General features: G+C 29.3%; 1 protein-coding gene across 1 annotated transcript in view; it reads left to right on the top strand.

Annotated features, from left to right (window-relative positions):
* The window catches only part of LOC107173271 (neurensin-1-like), a 35888-nt gene extending 17750 nt beyond the window's left edge, over positions 1-18138 (top strand). The window contains exons 2-4 of the mRNA XM_089220232.1: positions 4088-4200; positions 6673-7108; positions 16932-18138. Coding sequence (XP_089076358.1) covers positions 6698-7108; positions 16932-17438 — 918 coding nt within the window. The 5' untranslated portion in view covers positions 4088-4200; positions 6673-6697 and the 3' untranslated portion in view covers positions 17439-18138. The remainder of the gene's footprint in view (positions 1-4087; positions 4201-6672; positions 7109-16931) is intronic.
* Positions 18139-18745: the final 607 nt, after the last annotated feature.

Genomic DNA, 18745 nt, shown 5'->3' on the forward strand with positions numbered 1-18745 from the left:
GAGTATAATATAAATATATAATCAGCATCATATTGTAGCAAATGAATTTGGGGAACAAATATCTTGCTATGATTTAATACCTATCTAATTGATAAAGAATTCGTATTTTGAACATCACTCATTTTGTTACAGCAAAAGGAATTCTTCCGAAAATTAATAGGCTATCCTGGCGGGATTTGTAGACTAATTTCGTTCGTATAACATAAATGGATGGTTCGATGATGATGCTGTATGCCCCTAAGGCATTCATTGGATATGGCTAAATGCTCATTATATCCTATAAGCCACTCGTCAAAAACCTAAACGGTCAGATTATAAGCACATCCCGAGTGACTTTTGAAAAATATATTTTTAAATCGAACCATACCACATATTTATATAATATCTTTGTGGTTTTCAATAATCTGATAGCGAGAATACAACGAAATATACGCAATTCGTCGCAAGTGGGTCAATTGTTTTATAAAGGATGATAATAACATAATGAAGTTTATCAGGAAGATTTAAATTATGAATTTACGTTTAAATAATATGCGTAATTTTAAAACATAATGTTCTAGATTAACTCTATTATTTCTACCTTAATTGAAACCATGCTTTTTTCACAATCTCATGAAATTAAATTAAAGTCCCAAACATAGGCAATTGGATGTGGGGTGGTACGGTTGGGGTTATTTTTGTGTATTTGTTTGTAGGTTTTTAGGTGGGTAGGGTTGTAACACGTGTTTATGTATGTGTGGCAAGGATATGTTGCTAAAAACCCCGGGTGGTCACCCATCCGGTAGCTAGCGACTGCGGCCGGTACGTATGCTCAGTGCGTTTCCGCAGATTGAGCATATATATGTTACAGGCAATGTGGCCCTGCCCGCGAAATGTGGAGCACATTTTTTTTTAACCAACTAATATTATTTTTTATATCGGTAATTGGCACGTCTGAAGAAAAACTGCAACAACTGTACTGCAGAAACCAATTTACGATTTTTAAAGAAAAATGTGTACAAATCAAAGACCTGCCGTCCAATTCAAATTCGTTGCGAGAAGCAGCACGCTCTTTTTCTAATTTAGGAGGACAAGGATATGATCGGTGTACTTGTACACAGAGTTGCAAAACAAATAAATGCAAGTGTAAAAAAGCAGATAGATTATGTAATTCCAAGTGTCATGCTTCTAAATATTTTACGAATAAATAGCTAATATTAAAATTATAGTTTAAAATAGAAATAAAATGATAATATTTGTCAATTTCTTTTGATATTCCTTACAAACATTCGTAATATTAATATGATATATGAATATAGGTAATCATAATTATTGTTTTAAAAATAATAAATAATTTATGATAAAAATAAAAAAACTATAATTATAATACAATTATAATTTATAATTTATAACAATAATGAAAAATAATATCAGTTGGTTAAAAAAAAATGTAGTCCACATTGCCCGTAACATATATATATATATATATATATATATATAGGCCATAGATGTAAACGTTTTCAAGAATATTATGTATAACAAACTAAAATTAAGTATATTTTAGTTTTTGTTTTTACTTAAAAAGTTTGATTAACTTTTATTATAGAAATAGTAAGTATTTAAAGAGTTAAGTAAATGATTAATTTTCAGTAAAACTAAGTATTAGATTTTAAATTAGTTTTTAGAACCAAATTTAATTTTATTGAGTAATGGTTTACTTTATCTACCTAGTACCTACGCATTAATATTATAGGGTTGGATAGTGATCAAAAATGTAAATAATTTGATTTTCGTGAGAAATTTCTCAATAATTACGCACTTGCTTGTATAATGTGATATCTATAATTTTATGATAAATAAGGATTATCTGATTATTGATTAGTGAAGAAATACTATGAAATATAATCTTAATATCATAAGTATTATCATTGTGTATAGAAGTTTCTTTCAGACATTTTAATTAAATAAATGAAACACCAACAGTCAACACGCATACATACAAGTTACTTATATTATATTTATGGATGATATAAGATGAATTAATACACATAAAATGTAAGTTAAATGCTGGTAATTAATTAACATCAATTTTATATAACGCGTATATATATATATATATACATTTTACACGACAGTAATTCATGATGTTATTTTGTACGCCATCTGCAACCTTTTACGTTTGGAAAATTCACTAAGTATATAGGATTGAATGCGTTGCATTAGCAACATTCTTCATAAAGCGACTTCTATTACTTATTACACGATCGATTTCAGCACCTACCTACCTATTTGTAATCTTATACATCATGACGTGTATCGGGCTTTGTTCGAAATGTTATAAAAATAATAGCTGCATCAGCAGCTCGAGAGGTACACCAGCTGTAACTTTTATGGCCTTCTGAATTCCGCTGGTTGTATTATGAATCGTGTATACTATTACTATACCTATATATATGTACTTAATAATGTTATGTGGTTCACGTTTACGTGTTTAGCAAACGTTTATCGCACAACGTTATACGCATTATTGTGGTACGGTACGTTTTATTGTTGTTAAATATTAAACCAGACTGTCACGTAATATTCATTGGGAACCCATAAAAGTCCATGTTTTAAAAAAATAACCAATAAGAAAATTTATTGTGATTATGTACAAAATTTACCGCACGGCACTGCCGTTAAATGTCAAACGCTCTATAGCAGGGTAGCGATGCTTTTTTAGGTCTAGTGCCAAACTTTTGCAATCAAGGGTTTGACAATTTTTTACGTGCCCAAAGTTTTAGCCACTAATTAGAAAATAATAAATATAGTGATATAATATAGCAACATAATCAATTTAACTTATAGGAATATAATAGGTACATATAAAATTTTTATAATTTATCTCTTTGACATTTTTAAAAGCGAAATTTAAAATTTTAAGAATAGTATAATTTTTCTCAGTTTTAATTTTTTGTGTGCCATTGAAATTTGGTAAACGTACCACTTTTGGGACGCGTGTCGTGGGTTATCTACCCTGCTCTATAGTAGACAGCAGTGGTCTTCAAACTATATGGGTTGCTACCCAATTTTGGGTCGTGTAAACTTTAAGATTGGATCTCGACGGGTCGGATTACTCCTACAATGGCATACTAAGACATTAAGCAATTTAACTTTTTTAGAAGTGTATGGTTAGAAAATTGGGTTGCGAATCAAAAAGCTTAAAGACCGCTGGTAGGTATATAGTATTTTATTGTATTTTTTTTTTTTTTTTAATTATCCCGCGGCAACTAAGGCCATTGGGAAGCGGGTAGTACTGTAGGTTCTTATGGAACTGTAGGTTGGTTTTACACGTGGGTGAGAGTTTTGGCAGAATTTCTATTGGGGCACTCGTAGGTTTCTGCCATGCTCCGGAGTGGGGGATGGCGGCACTTGTTCTCCGGACACCCTGACTTGCCCGGAGAAAAATGCCGCCCGATGGTCGAGGATCGAACCCGGTCCAGCTGAGCTACAGCCGACGCAGTAGACCACTCGGCCACCTCGTCCACCAGTATTGTATTATATATAGTCATATAGGTATCTCTAGTCTGTGGAACTATTGTGTATTATGTACATTATTTTATAATATAAGTAGGTACTCAGGTACAGTAAAAATCACTTATTATACCCGTTAAAATAAAAAAATCGGCTAACCAAACCCATCTCAAAATTGTTATAATATTATGGGGGAATTGTTTTTTTCATACAAATGATCAACTAAAAGATTTTTAAATCAGCTACTGGATTACAAACCTGTGTATAGGACCACATAAAACTATTTAGTCTCTGTATTTCGCGTGTTAGAAGGCCGGGATGAATAAGAAACATATATGTTATCATCAAATACCTACCAATGACCAGTGGCATGCTCAGAAATTTTCAACGAGGGGATGGAGTGTTATAAGGGATATTAAATTCAAATGAATTGTGGGGGGAGGTAGTACCAAAGGCACAAATAAGTGATTTGTGATTTGGATAATGTGGAGATGGGGTAAATCCTCTAAAACCTCCCCGATGGGTATGCCACAATCCTGCACACAGCGAATTTGGGTGCTCATTAATAACTATGATTTTGCTTCTATGTACTTAGTTTCAAGACACTCGGAGACGTGAGTGCGTCGCAGATGGAACTTCGACAGTGGCGGATGCAATCGCGGCAGCAGCGGGTCGACGATAGGACGGCCACGACAGTAACAGCTACAGGTGCGTAAATCTGCGAAAACATTGGTAAATAACGTGCATAACGTGCATACAACATAAACAATTGCTGTTGAAAACAAACGAAGCAAAATACAATATATTTTGGTATGGTATTATTATTGTTTGAATTTATTAATTGATTACCCACTATACTGACAATGTGGCGAAACCACTCGATCCATATTATTATACTATAAATTGAGCACTGGGTCATTGGGTCATGATACTCATACATAGTAAGTTACGATAACACTACAGAGTGATTCGTGACGCGCAAAACACTCATTATTTATAAAAATTATTTACTTTTTACAAATTTTTTTTTTTCAAAATTTTAGATCTATGCTGTTCTTAAACTATATAAATTTTTAATATTTTTCGTCCTTATATTTATTAGGTAAACCACTATCAACTTTTGATTTTTAAATGGCAACCTATATGAACAATATCATAAATTAATAAGGATATTTTTTTAATGAATTTTCACGTTTAAATTTTCATTTTTCGTTAATCCGTTGACGAGATATAGTGTCCCAAAGTTGGATGGTTTTGGGGTGGTGTTTGTGTATAAATGTGTTATAGGTACCATGTCAGTGCCGCGGCCGCAGCAATTGGGATTTTTGTGCTATATATCGTAAAACATAATACACTTTTCAAATAAATTCAGTAAGTACGATAGTTAAGCCTAAGTTGTGCCCCAAAATAGGTAAACATATTTATACAGGACAAACACCACTCCCAAAACCGTATATATTATACGAATATAGATATATCTGCATGTGGTGAATAAGCGTAATCTAAAGAGGAAAGGACAAGAGCAGCGATTACCACCTCACATATTTAACTGAGTGGGCAATAGTGTCTTTTTACCTTATAAAGTTTTAGTTTTACCACTGACTGTCCCCCTACCCCAAGAATTTACTCCAAATTATTAAACAAATATTACAGTGGATAGCTAATTTCAAGCTATATAATTAATATACGAGTACAAGATGTACGTCTCACTCTTCTGTACCCACTCACCAAAATCTAAAGCCATTTTAATAGAATTCATTTTATTATATATCTTTTGATTAGTTCTTACTCCTTTCTTACATACTTATTATTCAAGGAAATGATTTTCTTGTTACTTCATCGAATGAACTCTTCAATAGACAATGATATTATAGTATATTTTATCGAAATACGACAAAAGTACGTTGTTCCGGAAATATATTATGCGTGGTATACGAATAGATGAAATCGGTAAATAATATTATTTTAAGTCTTCTAGAAGGTTTCACAAATATATATTAAATGTTTAATTATATTTATATTCAATGTCATGCCTTTTTTGAATATTTCCCTATAAGTACAAACTATTATACTTTTAAATTGGTTTTCAAATTTTTCATTTGTAAAACTTAACTCATTGATTTGTAAAATTTCTCAAAAAAAAATAAAAATATTAATGACAGACTAAAAGAGTTCAACACATATAGTATGACGTATATCTATAATAGAAAAATCAATGGAAGTTGCCGAAGACTGTGTCTATATTATTATAACTTAAGAGGACACCACACGGGCATTTGTTGTGTCCGTTTAACAAACGTACAACATGACATATTGTACATTCACAATAATACATGTTACTATATAATTTTTAAAATAAAAGTTAATTTACCTCTTAAAAAATTTAAAGGGAAGAATATTATCTAAGGCATCTCGGAGTATTTCATTTATGTTATTATTTTTAAGCAAGTTATGATCGTTTTAAAATGTGCAAAAACCTAACCGTTTAAAAAATAGTCATACCGTAATTAAAAATAATAACAGCAATCAAATCCTCCGAGGTACCCTACATAATATTCTTGTCTATAAATCTTATAAGAAATAAATTCACTCTAATTTTAAAAGTTACACAGTAAAACGTATTATTATGAACGTAAAATTGTCCAAGTTGTACGTTTGTAATACGGATAAGTAAACAAATTCCCATGTGGCGTCCTCTTAAATAAAATCGCTTTTGATTATATAATAATATTATTATTGCTTATTCAAAATTGTATGAATGAATACCCAATTTGTAGAGCAGCTTGCAAGGGTAAGTTTTTTCGTGTAAAATATAGGTAGCTAATATAACCATATACGTGGTATTATCCTTTAAACGATGATGATGGTCGAGAACATTTGAATAAACGATTACCATGTTTATGTTATATAGGTAAGTAGCTATATGGTATAAAACATGTATTTTAATGAGTACTTGCATGTATTCAGACAACCGTGTTATTATGTCCAGCGTAGGTACCTACGATATAATAATACAAAGGAATGACGATTAGTCGAATCGATTGGATATTTGTTTCACGGTGACAATTTCATACTTTTACTACATGTATATCGTATATAGGTTGTCCTGCAGAATGAGCCGGAAGTATCGTTTTTCGTAGTATTTTGTTATTGTTGTTGAATTACACGTGCTTGTTTCAGTGGCCCACCTGTGTTGACCGTTCACATGACGTCCGATAACGATGACGATTCCGTGGCGGTGTCATCGGACTGCAGTGGTTGCCCAAGTCCTGTGCCCGCCGCTAAAAATGGTCGTGTGCCCACCAGTGCCACCAGTACCTCCACCACCGCCAAGGGAATACTGGTGCATAACAACAAGAAATCAGCCAACACGAATCGTGTGAGCTTCGTTACGAATTCGTCGAAGACAGTGTCCTCGTCGTCTCTGTCTCCGTCACCTTTGCCGTCGATCGACCGATCCAAGAAAAAACGTAACCAGCCACGACGATCGGACGACAAGGACGACGACGTCCGGTTGCCTTACCACGATCAGACTGACAGACGACTGACGGGTTTCGGCATAAAGAGTTACTTGCATGAGTTCTATGATGATCCCGATGACCGCCAATTGTTTCAGGTTTGTATATAGTACTGCACGTATACTTATGTTTCGTTATGATGAAATATTTCGATTCTTAAAAACAAATAAATGTATGAGATATTTTTAAATTTTTTACCTATATTATAAATTGTTTATTAATTAAACGTAAAACTTAATATAAGTTGCCTAGACCATAATATAGTTTCTTATAATTTTAGCAAAAAGCTGGGTCAAATAATAATATGATATAAGCCCTCTTGTTTTTCTGATTTATTTAAAAATTTACTTAAGTTATCAACGTGATATATATACGGAATCCCCAAAAAAATATTAGATATAGCAACCTAATATAGATTTATCAAAAAATTAATTATTTTATAATTTACAGAGTTGTTGTTATCTATATGTATACATTTATTATTTTAAATTAATACTCATTCAATTGATTTCAAACTATATTTTACAATAGTCGCCTATGTACTTCTTATAAATCAATTATCATTACGACCATACCATATGGACTTATGTGCGAATAATTATTCTTTGATAACAAATATACAACTACTTCAGCAGAGTCGTGCCAAGGGTGTGGCAAATAGGACATTTTAAAAAACGGAAAATGATTAAATTATATGTATGCTAATTATATTGGTGCCAAATATCATTGCTTTGTGGGTGCCAATGAAAGTTAGTAATGCACTGACTACTTGTGTACCTATAATATATTATCAATAAACGTTGTGATTATTTTTGAATTGCTATTAATTTTCTAAGACATTTTTTTCAAGGCAACAATTATTGTAGATTCGAAAAAATATTATTATTATTATATAAGTGATAGCAATAATAACATAGATTTGTCTTTACCTAGACAGTTATAATTTGTGATACAATTTTTTATGATAGTAATCAGTAATCACACGATTAATGAGTTTTTAACGTTTTCTTGGCATTTACATTTTATTTTTCATAGGATATATTTTATAATATCCTAAGATAATGTTTTTTTTTTTTTTTTGAACTAAACTCAAAATAAAGATTAACTAGTAAGAAAACAGCAATTTAAATAAGTTGAGGAAAAAAATTATTAGTTTAAAATATGTTTGGAGTATAAAAAATATTCACCTTAAAATAGTATGTTTATAAAAGCTCATTTTCGATTTAATACTTCTATATACAAGTTAAATAATTAAATAATTTTAAATAGAACTTCTCAAAAACTGACTACTGTGATCATCTTTTTTATTTTTGTTTTTATAGTTTTACTAATAATTCTTATAAATTTCTAAAGGCATTATAGGTATAAAATTTTGAAACTTTGACTTATGTTATGTAGATAGGTGCAAAATAATTATGATTTCAAAGTGCACATACAATAAGATAGACATGCATTTTAATTAGTCAATCAATATTTTTTTTATTTTTTTTTGGAATAAATATTATTTTCTATTCTTATATGTAATAGATTAGATAATATATTTGATATGTCAGTTAAAATTATAAATTAATGGTAATTAAGAATTGAAACTATTATAGTTATTTATTTAATATAGCTTAAATAGGTCGTTTAAAATGTTATTTATAACACTATCGTCTATTAACTATGGCACTGAAGTTCTACAAAAATTATCCATTTCTAAATGACTGTTAACGTATTATAAAAAATATATTTATTTGATTTTTGATAAAATTCATTAGGTTAAACAATGACCACGGTAAATTTACATTAAAAATGATTGCCCCAACTAATGTTCCACAGGTGTATATTAAATGAGATACTTAGATAAAATAAAAAAATAAAATTCTGGTTAATAGTCATACTATTCAGTACAAATGTAATTTCGACCACTTACGAGTACATCAGAAAGTGTTTAAATTATATGTGTACCTATACTTCCCATTTATTTTGGTTTATGCATATTGTGTGTATTAATAGGATTTCGCAGCTTAATATACCCAATAAGTAATAATTATTGATTATGTATATTATACATTTTTCAGTAATAATAGAATGGTATTTGATTAAATCTAAGTATATCGTTAAAAAAGATTTCTAAAAATGTTATGATTACACAGGTGTTATTTTATAAACCATTAAAAAGAAATCCAGTAACAATAATGTAACCATAAAATAATTTGCACATTTTTCGAAAAATTTACCTAATATTTTGTGGTTATTTTAATTTGATTAAAATATAATACCTATACGTTTCTATAGTTATTAATTGGTGTTATAATAAGAATTTTGATTCTATTGCATTCAGATCATATTATAAATAATTTTCACTGGGATGGCACTTCGGTATTATGTTCTACTAGAGGAACATAGGTTAACATACTAGGAGAAACCAACCTTCAGTCCCAACGCTTTTTTCCCGCTGGGGGGCACTAGTGCTACGTACTTTGTATGGTGATCTGATTGCTTTTTTAATATTATTGATTACTATAGAGTTCATATTAAAATGATTCCAATTATGAAATGTTAGATTGTATACTTGAAAAGTTTTAGATTGTAATTTTCGTTAATATTAGCGTTTAAACTTAAATGTATTTTACGTGTTTCAAAATTATAGTTAAACAAGGAAAGTTACGTTAAAAAAAATGTCTTCATCCGGTTGGAACCATTTTTATGGTATAGCATAATATTATAATAAATCATTTATATAATAATATTTTATGTAATGTAGCCAATATAGGTGCAATATATATGCAAACGTCCATTAAATAAATAAATATAAATAATATACATTCTAATGTTGTAGGTTCTAGCCTTTCTAGGTATATATTATTACTGTTTTAACACTACAGGAGAAAGTCAGGACTCAGATAAACGTATTAATTATTTATAAAAAAGTATAGCTTATCCTTTGTGTGTTGTTTTAAGCGAGACTTGCTAAGATTTTGACGGGCTCACCCACTCTATTTAGTATTTTCGTTACAACCGTAAGTCCGTATAAGATAAACTCTAGTACAATTAAAATGTATACGCCAAGATGTAAAAGTGTAGATAATATGACAAAAGCGTGAAAGTAAATTATATTTTCGTTGTTCATACTAAGATCCTTAACCGTTTTAGTTTAAACAACAGCACATTCGTGATATATATACCCGTTATACCTAGAACACATCAAATGTGTTTTATCCGTGATAATCGGACAGTCGTGATCAATGGGCTGCAATGGTGTCGATTTTCACGTCTCTTGGTTTTCAGTGTTTATTGCGTGCATTTTTTTCCTAGCTTCACGTGTACGTGATATATAGTACCTATACAAGTATAGAATCGGTATTTCGTGTTATTTTTTTCTGATAAAAGAACGTACCACATATAATTTTAAAATGTAGGTAGGTATTAAAAAGTATAACCATTTAACGGTTTCAAAGCAAAAATGGAATAGAGTAATTTTTTATCCAAGTATATTATTCAAACTAAATATGCATGATTTTTTTTCAAAAGTAAAAAGATTAATTTTTTTTTGTAGGTATAGGTATTTTAAATATAAACAGAAAATTAGGTTTTCGAATATTTTCAATATTTTATTTTAATAATTAGTTTAACTCATTCATCAATTTAAGAATTTTCTTTAAAGCAATACATTGTATTACAGATAAATAATAACCCACTTGGGAAGCATATCTTAAATACATATATATATATACGTATAATTATATTATGAGTCATAACTTATGACTAATATTATTTCAAAATTCGGCGTATTAATTGAAGCTGAACAAAAATTTATTGTCATTTACCCGTAAAGTATTATTTATAAACGAATAATACGATGTTGAAAATACATTATTTCCTTAGATACAATAAACATTTTAAAATATAATCACGATTGGATTTTATCTCATAATTTTGTTTGTGCATAGAGGTTTTCTATAAAAAAAACCACCATCCAATAGCCGCCAAGTAAAGAGGGAATTTATTTAGACTGCTGAAGCGTTGTAAGTACATAAGAACCAAGCAACAATAAAAGGATTAGGTACCCATTTACGCGTTACAAAAATAATATAATTTTTCCAACATGCGTAAATGTGCGTATTTATGTCAGTATGAAATAATAGTAGGTAGGTATAAGAAAAGCAATTTTAAAACTGTCACTTTTGGTAACACTATACACTTTTAAAATAGTTTGATAAATTGTTATATAAAATACCCACTTTAAAGGTTTTTCAAACTATTTGAAAAGTATATGTATTGTTTAACAATGGAAAGAACTTGACTGGAGGACTTTATTGGGTACACGCAGTAACAATAAGATGAACTAATATATATCGCACTATAATGGTATAGGATGGACACTGGACAGGTCATACTAACTGCAGTGTCCATACGATTTATGATAAAAATAAATACATTTAGATTAATATTTGATTTTAAATGACATTGTATTTATTGTACCTATAAAAAAATAATTAATGTACAGTTTATGAGCCAGACAGTACTGACGACATTTTTATTCACATATTTATGCACAAATACTAGCTAATCGCATTAAGGATGAGACGGTTGTACAAAAAAATTTAACAATTATTATCATTTTCTTAAATGTAGACGTTTCGTTACACCATAAATGAGAGTTTGGAAAATTAAGTATTTCAATTTCTCATTACTCAATATTATTTTTACAAGAGAATTTTTGTCTATTGATATAATTTATAAATGCATTTTACACATGTCTACGTTCTTGTTGACGAATTCGTTAGTCAGAATTATGAACCTCCTTATTGGCACTCATTTAATTTTCAATATGACAACGAAATCTCTTTTCCCCTCATCTAAATTGGCCGATATCAGATCTTATTTTCGATATTTTATAACATTTAAATTATAATATACATGATAATACTGTAGTAGAAATATAAAATTGGAACGAAATGTATGTAAAACGGTGAAAGTATAGAAAATGACATGTGTTTTTGATACCGCATGAGATTATATTATGTTACTTTAACGTAATCACTTTTTGACTTCGAGCCTAAAGAATTGGCATGTAATGAATTTGAATCAAATAAAAACAAAATGCAAATATAAAACACGAAGAAAATATAATAATAATCAATTATTTTTTCTGTATAACAACGTATTACAGAAAATACTTAATAAATGCCATATTTATACTACAGGTAACTATTATAGTAATATAATTTGTAACCGGCGACGACCAATGTAGTCGGTAAAAAGCGACACTGAAATAAACGCATGTTAAAAACTGACACAAATAAAAAACGACCCAGAAAAAGTTATAAGTAATAATATAGTATACAAGATATAACAGATAGTACTAACTATTGGAATAATTTTTGTTTAAATTAATATTTTTTATTTTATTTTTTTTGTTCATTGAGTGCCCCTAGCGCTACATGCGTAATACATTTTTTTTATGTTTTTTTTTAGTACTGAAAATAAAAAAAATTAACTTAATGAAAAAAATATTGGATAAATTCAAAATAACCTGTTTGTGAATCTGATTATAAGAATAATTTTGATGGTAAAAAGATTTATCTAAGTCAAGTAGTTTATTTTTAAGATTTTTTTTTAAATTCAATGTTTTTTTTTGGTTAAATTAATTTGGAACGTGATAACTTTTTAAAAATATGACTGAAAATTTTCTGACATGACTATATTTCTTAAATTATTTATTTAGGTATTATATAATATTAAAAAATTTTGTCAAACGTTGAATTAGCATAATTTTTTTTTCTTTTGGTCAGGTCTATCTGTTACACTCTGTATAGTATTATTATTATTATAAGTATATAGCTACTATAGGTAACAGCAAATTGCAGGTCGAGCACCTTATCAAACCAATGCCAAATAATTATTGTAGATAGAATATATTATATAAACAAAAGTATACGTAAAATCCTATAAAATATTGAGTATTGGGTATAATGATGATTTAAAATTTATGACTTTTGATAACAATGTTAAGATTATGAATATAAACTGCAACTTTCATACATTTTCAATCCTAATCGTCAGTTACATATAAATCTTGATTTCGTAGTGAATACACGATACATTATACATAATTATACATACCTACCATATAGTTTTTTGAATGTGCATAATACGAGTATACATTTAACGATGGCAATTGGAATAATAATCAAACTGAAGGGTGGAAATGTGGAATCATAGATTTTCAAAATCAATAGGACATTGCCATCCCTCTATTATATATATATGTGTGTGTATTAATAACGAAATTTATAGATTAGAGGTAGCGAATGACGAATCAAAATAAGCTCAAAATGAATTAGGTACATTACTACCAAATAAAAAAAAAGAAAGATTTATGCATAGTATAACAAAATAAATTAAAAAATATATACGTAAACAATATTCAAGTGAAGAAAGAGATATCTCAAATTGTTTAATGGCTACCTATACCATAGTCCATAATTATACAATTCGATCTTTGATATTTTATTAAATAATTAAACTTAATAATTGATAACAGTGATTTTTGATTTTTAGATCAAAATAAATTTTTGACATTTTTTACCATATCGTTTCTTACTATTGTTGTATTTAACTTATTTAACTGTGTAATTTTTGTCTTGGGGCTTTTTTCCGTGTTGATTTTTCCCTAGATTCAATGGTCATTGATTATCCATGAAAAAAAATTTAAAAAAATTTAATTTGCATAAGCCAAAATGAAATTTGTGTTCTAATTTATCTTAGAGTAACCTAGATATTTTTTATTGGATAAAAAAAATAAGCTAGGAACAATCTCAGGGATTCGAGCAGTCTATTGATCTTATTTTGATTGAAATCAGTCCAGTAGTTTATGATATTAGCCGTTAGCAACAAAATGGTAAAGCGTTTTCATTCGTTGTGCGAAATTAATGCATCAAGTCATACATTTTCTGCAAAAGGGAGTTTAATGGCTAATCCTTATAGATGTAAAAGCATAAAAAAAAATGTTACAATATTTTAATAACGATACTAAATTTTCAATACATATACATATGATTGGTAACTATACACAATATAAATTAATATTTATTAATGCCATTGCCATTTCTAAATAGGTACAGATTCAAGTTTGGGTCAACGAACAGAATTTCTTGTTAATATTATACTTTTATAAGACAGATGTGGAAAATATTTCTCAAAATGTAATGGTATAGCAATGTTATTACAAACACAGTTTGAAATGTTCTGTTCAATTTACATGTATCATTGAACATCAAACTTTTTGTATAACCCTTATTATTCTCTATATAATGTTATGTTTGTGTATAGTGTATACTGTATAGAACTATACACAGTATAATACACGTCCTCTCTATAGAAATGAGATTTGTGTTTTTCATATAATAGTTATATACTCTTTATTTTCGCAAATGTAAGTTTCTTTTATAGTTACTTTTTGAGCATAAACTACGACGAGAACTTCTTGATAATAGCTATTATGGTTGGTCATTACTACTGCTTGATCGAATCGCTATATTAATCACTGTTCGTCAATAATTAGAACATAAAAAAAGTTTTTGAACTGCATTAACGATAGTTTTTGAGAATTTTCGCTATAGAATTGGTGGGTTTTCCGTGCCTTATCATCAGGTCATATATATATATATATATTATATAACGCGTTCTCGAGATATAGACATGAGTGTGAAAGGCTGTCAAAGTCAAAGATCAGCGTGGGATCATTAAATGGGAATAAAGTCCAAAGTAATTGTGAGTCTCGATCCCATGGTCCGGTGGAAATAAAGTTTGATATGCACAGTACTGTTAACAACCAATTAAATTTCCAACAAAAATATAAGACTGCAGAAGCTTAACATAAAAGTAAACCGTTGCGATCAAAATATGTCATGCGATGCAATTTTTAACGGTATAGTAGAAAAATAAAACGTCTACTATAGTATAAATATACTTATCAACTGTACTATTATATCAAAGCTTTTGACCATTAAAATGTCATTATCGATTTTGAATGTTGATATCGTTGTAGCCTTGTAAAAGTGTTATCCAGTAAAATACATTTAAAAATAACTATGAAGTTTCTTTTATAATTTAAATTTTAAATTTAGAGCAAAGCAATGGATGTATTGATTTTACAATAGTTTCATACTTAATGTACGAGTTTTTTTTATACCTATTATTTTTAAGATCTAAAATAGACGAACTTAAATATTTTAACGAATAATAATAATTTTAGTTATTTTTCTGTAATATTTTTGGTGGGGATTTCAAGCTTTTACATATATTATTATATTATATATACATAATGACATTTTCGAAACATTTAGATAAATTTTATGCTTTGTATAAATTTCCTATATTGTATGCCACGAATTTATTCACACTGTTTTGCTACAAGTCGGTATTGACTTAAAAGTTAATAACTATAATATATTATATAAAAATTATAAACTTTTATAATAGATAATTAAAAATTAATAATATAATAAATGCAATATTTCCTGCAAAAATTAATTCAATCTACCTTATTACTAAAATCAAAATAAGTTTCAATAGTAACTACCTATACATAAATACATATATCTGTATCACTTTGTATCATTTTTCGTATGTAATGATGTATCATCGAATTTAAATTTATCACTAACAGACGAAGCTGTTACTTAATCAAAATGATATTGTTTTTGATGTGAGTTATTTTATAAATTTTTGGTAAAATTAACATATTTTGATAGGTAGGTATTTAAAATTATTAAACCAGCTCATAATATAATGATAATATATTATAATATCTACGTCAAAATGTCATTATATCATATAACTATATAATATAATTACTTTAAAATTTCAATATTTCCAAACACTTGGTTTCTACTTGGTTTTTAATTTGAAAACATAATATGTATTACTTATTTTACGGAATCAAACTTTCAAAACGTCAGAGAACGCCCTGCCGCCGTATATATACGAAATTACAAACCGTTAAAAATATTATTTTTTCACGAACTTGGAATAAACTGCTGTGCACATAAAACGTTATGACCTGAATATAGTTTAATATTTACCTATATAGTAATATTTGATTTAGGTATTATAAATCCCTCGGCTATAGGAGATATGTCGATTATACTATTGATCGATGGTAATTGATAGTTCGACGTCCATAGGGATTATAATATATAATATATAATAATTATTACTATTATTATGTGGAGGGCAATTCTAAAAAGTCTTGAATAAATAATAATAGGATATAATCATAAATCATATACATGTATAACCTAACTATAGATAATCTTCTCCTTCTTATCAATCAAGTGAGCCACTATTTACAAAGTGCAGGTAATGTTTACAAAACAATGTTATCACAATATGATTAATATAAAATAAACATTTCCTGCTTTACAAATAGCAACCAACTTCAACATCGGTCACAACTACGGTAGTATATAATGAGAACTATCTAGTCGTATGTCCGTGGATATAATCTATAATGTTTCATCGAAGCTTTATGTATAATGTGTTCTATTCAACGCTAACTTTTTTAAAAATCATTTCCTGTCTCAAAATGAGACAAGTTTTATCGTATATACTACGTGTAACTTTAATTGGATGAGTTTTAAGATTAACCATATCTTTTTATGTAGCTAAACTTTGATAGTCTTTATGAAAAAATATACGCTTTTTGCATTTTAATCAAATATGTCGATCATCCATTCTTTTGTTATTTACTTAGATGTTCGTATTTTACCGCTTAATATTTGACTTCAAAAGTACTTTTAAGATTTTCTCTGGAGGAACATACACATGAATATAAAACCATTAAAAAAGTGATATATTTTTTAACCTTAGAAGATTGTCCAGTTCTGGTACGTTATGTTATATGTTTACAAGTATATATTTGCTGTGCAGGAAGGCGTTGGCGGTGGCGGCGGAAACGACGTCGACGACTTCAAATACTTTGTGGAACCTGAAATCCGCTGGTATCGCCACTGCAGTGGCGTGTACGCGGTACTCGGACTGGCCGTGATGGCCGTGGGGGCGGCAGCGATGGCCGCCGGTCATCTTATACCGACCAAGGACCCCGTGGTCGGCCGGTCCGTCCACATGGAGGTGATCGACCGGAGGGCCGTTTCGTTCAACGATCACTTGGCCTCGTGCCGTTACATCGGTTCGATGGTGTTCGCCGTCGGTCTCGTGTTCACCGTCATCCGGTTTTGGGCGTCCGTGATAAGGGGCGGCGGTGGCGGTGCTATCAGTGGCAGTGACGAAGAACGGGCGACCAAGAAACTGCAGGTTGGCAAAGAGCGGCCGTCGCCGACCAAAGTGCAAACCGTCCGAATACCCATCACGGGCACGCTGGAGAACGTACAGCCCGACCCGACGGCTATAAAACTGCAGTTCGCCGACAACAGTTGAAATACTATAACAATAATAATATGCAATTATCAAACGCAATATTGTCAAATATATATATAATCATTGATATTATGCTATATTATATACCTACGCTGTAATCTGGCTAGAACTTAATTTTCATAAGTGCCAGTCAGTGTTTTTCCACCCAACAGTGACTTATAATTTACTATTCCGTTAATGGTATTAAGAGGACGGTACACGGACATTAATAATTATTTGTTGACTACGTCTCACGAGTGCGTAACGTAGCAAATTTATGCTCAGCGAATCACCGTTATAGCTCTGTTACTTTAAAAATTAGAGTGAATCGACCTGATATTATGGAGCTTGGTGGTAAGAGTATTATCCGTGTTTTTTTATGATTGTTCAAATTTTAAAGCGAGTTATGTGCATTCTTAATTTATAATATACTATACGAGCAAAACTTGATAAAAAATTTGACTATCGTAAGAAACCCACTTTCGTACACAGAAAATGTTTTTTCCATCAAGTTTCATAATTAGTCAATTCACTCTAAATTTTTAAACTAACGAAGTAAACGTGATCTGCTGGGAATAAATTTAGTAAGTCACCCACTTGTAAGACGGAGACAAGAATAGTAAAAATATTGTTGTTTTTGTTATTATTATTATTATTATTATTACTTTGATGATAATGACTTAAATAAAATATAATATTCTATGTACTTCAAAAGCTTAAACTATGATGTGATTATAAACCAGAAACTCTTGTAACATTCAACCTGATATGCTCTTAAAAATCTTAAGATTTGGAAAAAAAGATAGCTAAGTATGCTTTGCATAAATAATAATTGAGATAGAAGGTTAATTGTAGTTTCAATCCATAATTATCACATTTCATCTCCTCTCGCAAAATAGGTGCTGTTTTAATAATTAGTCATAGGTGCAAATTCAGTTTTAAATTTGATAGGCTACAAACATTTTTTAAGCGAACTCTAAGGGACTATTCCTTTCAACCCTTCGTTTAAATTTCGTTAAAAAACCTAACATATTTTCAACATATAATTTACTAAACGACAATACAAATTAGTCAACTAATGACAACACTTTACTTGAAGATTTAATTAGTTTTTACTATGAATTATGTGAATTTTATACTAGAAACCCCTATGCACTATAAAACCTGAAAAATTCTTTATAAAAATGTGTACTGTATGTATAATTAAGAATTATAATTTAAAAGCTTAAAATCTATAAAATACAAGATATTTTGAATTAGAGACTTCGTGCTTATTCATAACATTTAATACTAAACAAAAAATTCATAAAACATATGAAAGTTGTAAT

The sequence above is a fragment of the Diuraphis noxia genome, unplaced genomic scaffold (assembly GCF_037042655.1).
Source record: "Diuraphis noxia isolate RWA-SAM2 unplaced genomic scaffold, SU_Dnox_SAM2 contig0002, whole genome shotgun sequence".
NCBI lineage: Eukaryota > Metazoa > Arthropoda > Insecta > Hemiptera > Aphididae > Diuraphis > Diuraphis noxia.